The 4,361-nt window shown below is 64.3% G+C and overlaps 1 protein-coding gene across 1 annotated transcript; it reads right to left on the minus strand.

Annotated features, from left to right (window-relative positions):
• Positions 1 to 212: 212 nt before the first annotated feature.
• Positions 213 to 3,136, minus strand: LOC308610166 (forkhead box protein J1-like; the record flags this gene model as incomplete). Its single annotated transcript, XM_081259413.1, has 2 exons — positions 213 to 947; positions 2,639 to 3,136. The coding sequence occupies 2 exons, from the start codon at positions 3,134 to 3,136 to the stop codon at positions 213 to 215; spliced, it is 1,233 nt and encodes a 410-aa protein (XP_081115539.1).
• Positions 3,137 to 4,361: the final 1,225 nt, after the last annotated feature.

Genomic DNA, 4,361 nt, shown 5'->3' on the forward strand with positions numbered 1-4,361 from the left:
CTCAGCCTGCTGGACTAGAATCTGAGGATGGCCTGGGCTGGGGGCCGTGTGGCCTGGTGGGTTGACCGGGCCCAGCCCCTGCCTGGGTGGTAGGGTGTCCATGGGCCTGCACTGGCGGGGAGGGGGGCAGTCTGGGCCCAGACTTCGGTGCTGTCTGGAGGTGAGGCAGGGCCTGGCTTCTTACAAGAAGGCGGCCAGGCTGGCCCAGTCATTCAGGTCAGAGGCCAGTGTGGCATCCCCGGCCTCAAAGAGGGGCTCGGGGGGCAGGGAGCTACGGTGCTCTCGTCCCAGGGGTGCTCCAGGAAGGATGGGGCCAGGAAGGTCTCATCAAAGTCCAGGCTTTCGGTAGCCTGCTCCACTGGAGGCCCCAAGGTAACAGGGCAGTCGATGTGGTGGCCATGGATGGTGAGGTCCACGTCCCCGTGTGAGGCAGGGCTCAGCGTCGGGATCAGCTCCGAGGTCTCCAGCGTGCCCAGCTCCCCGTCCAGCATGCCAGCGTCCAAGATGGCCTCCCAGTCAAAGTTGCCCTTGAGGGGTTCCAGCTCAGCCTGCTCCTCCTGGGTCAGCAGCAGGGGGCTGGAGGGCCACGGGACCTTGGCCTCCTGCTTGGGCAGAGGCTGTTGACGCTTACGCCCCAGCCTGCCCTCGCCTGCACCCCAGCCCGCCTCCCCAGTGGCCTCCTCGAACTCCCGCAACAGCTGCTTGGCCTTGGTGCTCACGGTCAGTGGCCCGGCCCATGGGGCGGCGCTCGGCTCTGGCGCGGCCTGGCGGGCAAAGGCCGGGTGGATGTGGACTGGGGGCAGCCGCCGCTTCTTCAAGGCCCCACTCAGCAGCCGCTCGGCGTACTGGGGGTCGATGCGCCAGAAGCCCCCCTTGCCTGGCTCGTCCTTCTCCCGAGGCACCTTGATGAAGCCCTTCTTCAGGGACATGTTGTGGCGGAAGGAGTTCTGGACACAGGGAGATAGGAGAGAAGGAAGACAGCTGGGAGAGTGGGTGGGGTCAGTGATGGGGTCTCCTAGCGCCACTGCCAGTCCCACCACCACCTTCTCTCCGATGGGGGCAGGGGAGACAGAAGCGCTGCTCTGAGCGGGAGGCTCTGGGACACCCGCCACGGGGCACCAGGAGCTGGGAGTGCTGTCGGGGGCTTTTGTTCCCATTTGCCAGGACATCTGCCTGCTCAGTCATCCGAGCCCTGAGCCGCAGGGTGGCTCTCAGTGCCAGCCTGTCCTGCCCTCCCTCCCTTACCCCGCTGCTTGCGGCCTCTGGTCAAAGGCCTTGGCTCCCCCAGGTCCTGGACGGCCATCTCCCTCTGCCTGGGCCTGGCTGGCCTTCTCTGTTTGTGAAATGAGTGAGTGGGTGTGAGGGTGTGTGTGTGTGGTGGAGGATGAAGTGTGGGAGGATCTGATGACTTTCCTTGTTTGTAGAGCCGCCTGCTGGCCTGGGCCCTCACCCACCATGTCCCCCTCCTCCCACCCCAGGCTCTGAGGCCTCAGTTGATTATTACCCAGCCAAGAGCATAGCGCTCATTCCTGGGGGCTCTCAGGCTTGGGGTAGGGTGGGGGGTTGTGGAGGGTCTCTGCTTTCTCACCAAGGTTACAAATGGTACCTGCCCCAGGGTCAGGGCCCAAGCAAACGTGGAACAGCTGTGATCACAGGAACTCTGATCCTGTGACCTGTGCCACAGGGAAGGATCTGTGCATCCTCAGGGTCTCTGTCCCCAAGTAGCCCCTGATCCTGATGGTCGAAGAGGCTCAGGGCAGTGTGTGCCCAGCCTGAATCACCATCCTGCCTTGTTCACGCCTGGGTGCACAGTCCAAACCACGCTGGGGCACAGGGGTCTGGGGCCTGGTGGGTGGGGCCGGCAGGTGAGTAGTGCGCCCTGGCAAGACTGGGAGGTTTACAAGGTGGTCTGGGCCCCTTGGCTGCTCTGTGCCAGGTTCCGGAGACTTGGAACATGAAGCCAGTGTGGGAGGAAAGAGCCCCTGTGGAAAGCACGTGGCTGAGATAATTGTCCCCGCAGGGAGGTTGATGAGAAGAGGGGGAGGAGTGTAGGCAGGAAACTAGGGAGGCCTTGGGGTGGGGGCTGGCACAGCAGCTTTCGGAAGGCCCCGTAGCCCTTCCACTGGGACACAGATGGCCACCACACCCTGCAGCACACCCCTCTCCCCTCCCAGAGCCCCTCCAGCCAACTGAAAGCAGGCGGGATGCAGAGCCGGGCAGCAACCATGCTCTGCCTCCAGTCAGGCCCTGACAAACTGACCTTGAGGAGGGTAGTGTGTAGGAATTCCAGGACTTGGGACACAAATGTGTCCCTCAGTCCATCAACCTACCCTGGTGGGCTGTGTCCACGCATAGTTCAGCCCTGGTCTTTGGGCTGAGCCTGCCGGATGAGGGACAAGTTCTTTCCACTTGAACCTCTATGTCGGCACCCCTGCAGCCCTCTGAACATCCTATCCTCCCTCCTCCGTCTCTGAAGTCAAAGGGGCAGCAGTCCAAGCACTGGGCTCCCTTGAGGTCCTTCCTGGACGGCCTTCCTCTCTCGGGGCCCTGGCCGTACCGCGCCTACTTGGCCTGCGGATCTAGGATGTGAGTCCAGTCCGCGCGGGCATGGGGAGGGAGGGAGGGAGTGCCTCCCTACCTGCCAGGTGGGATCAGCGTGGCGGAAGTAACAGAAGTTGTCTGTGATCCACTTGTAGATGGCCGACAGGGTGATCTTGCTGGCCTTGCTGGCCTGCATGGCCATGCAGATGAGCTTGGCATACGAGTAGGGCGGCTTCACGTGCGGGTTGGTGGCGTAGTCCACGTCGTCGGGAGGCGAGGCCTGCAGCCCCGAGGGGGCGCTCCGCGGCGTGCACAAGGACGTGGGCTTGCCGGGTGTGTGCGGCTGCCCCAGGCAGGCGGGGTCCGCCGCCAGGGGAGACCCCGGCTCGGCCGAGCCTGACAGCTCGTGGTAGCCGTGAGGGTCGGTGTCCCCTGAAGGCAGGGCGGGGACCTTGGCGTTGAGAAAGGAGAATTCCTGCAGCCACTGCAGGCTGGTCAGGCTGTCATTCAGGGCGTTGGACTCCTCCAGGCCGCCTTCCGGTCCGGCCTCCTCCGCTGCCCCTGCTCCCGAGACGCGTAGCCAGCTCTCCGCCATATCTGCGGGCACTCTCCGAGGGGGCTGTCAACATCCACGAGCCAAGCCGAGGGTGGCCGCCGAGCTCTCCGGCCCGCTGACTCCCGCGGCTTCAGTTACGCAGCCTCCCGGAAGCGGGCTTCCATCCCGCGATCCGGGGGTAGCCTCCTCCAAAGGGAATGTGGTGCCTGAGGGGACCAGAGTGGGAACTGAGCCCTCTTTCCCCACCCCCGAGGGGAGAGTGTGGGCGAGGGGGGAGGCTCTTACTAAAATCCTTCCTGCAGCTGGGGAGGATCTTTTACTGCCGAGGTCTGGGAAACAGAAGTTGTGCCCGGGTGTCCGACCCACAGGGGGTTCGCCTCGCTCTTTTCCTCTTGGATCTCTTAGAGGAGACTTAATTAGCCAAACGAGGGAATAGTGTAGGGGCATGCGAGGCCACCCCTTTCTCCCTCAAAGCGGGGAATTAACCCCCCTCTCTCCGTCCACAACCAATGGAAATGGGGCGAGAGAGTCCAGGAGGGCAGTACGACGGGTCGGGGGGCGGGGGAGGTCGTCTGATCTTTGAAAAGGGATATTAGGATGGGGATCAAGGGGAAGGAAGGAAAGAATACAGAGAGTTATAAGGGGGCGGGAAGTGAGTGTCCCCCAAACGCCTCTGATGTCAGTCCCCGGGCCCACCACTTCCGTCGGGGACCGATGGGAGAGCGGGCTGCTACTGACGCCCTCCCTTCCCACGGCCTGCAGCCCTCCCCGTCCCTTACCTGGCTCAGAGCGCAGCCCGGGCCAAAGGAAGGTTCTCAAAGAAATTCCTCCCACCGCCCACCCTCACCGCGGCTCTCTGCTCCCAGCTCGAGGGCCCAGCCAGCAATCCTCGTCGCCACTCACGCCCGCCGGCGCCTCTCTGAAAGCCAGCGGCCAGGGACCGGCACTCAGTAGCCGCTCACAAGGCGTCTCCTGCTGCCGTGGCGACGCCCCGCCCATATAAACAGCTTCCTCTTCTGCCATTGGCCAGGGCATCTCCAAAGAGACCGCGGGCTCTTAACCGCTCTCTCACGCGGTAACTCTCTTCCAGCTCCCTCCTGCCGCCCTCTCCCGCGCGCGACCGAGTCCCCAACCCGCCATCGCGTCCAAGCTCCGCGCATTCCCGCCCGAGGGCCCCGCGCCGGGCTCGGAGAGGCGCGCGGCTCGGCGCTTCCCGCAGAGGCCCCGGGGCCCTCGGCGCGCAGTTCGCCTCGGGAACCATACT

The sequence above is a fragment of the Mesoplodon bidens genome, assembly GCF_964165515.1.
Source record: "Mesoplodon bidens genome assembly, contig: HAP1_SCAFFOLD_84, whole genome shotgun sequence".
Classification (NCBI taxonomy): domain Eukaryota; kingdom Metazoa; phylum Chordata; class Mammalia; order Artiodactyla; family Ziphiidae; genus Mesoplodon; species Mesoplodon bidens.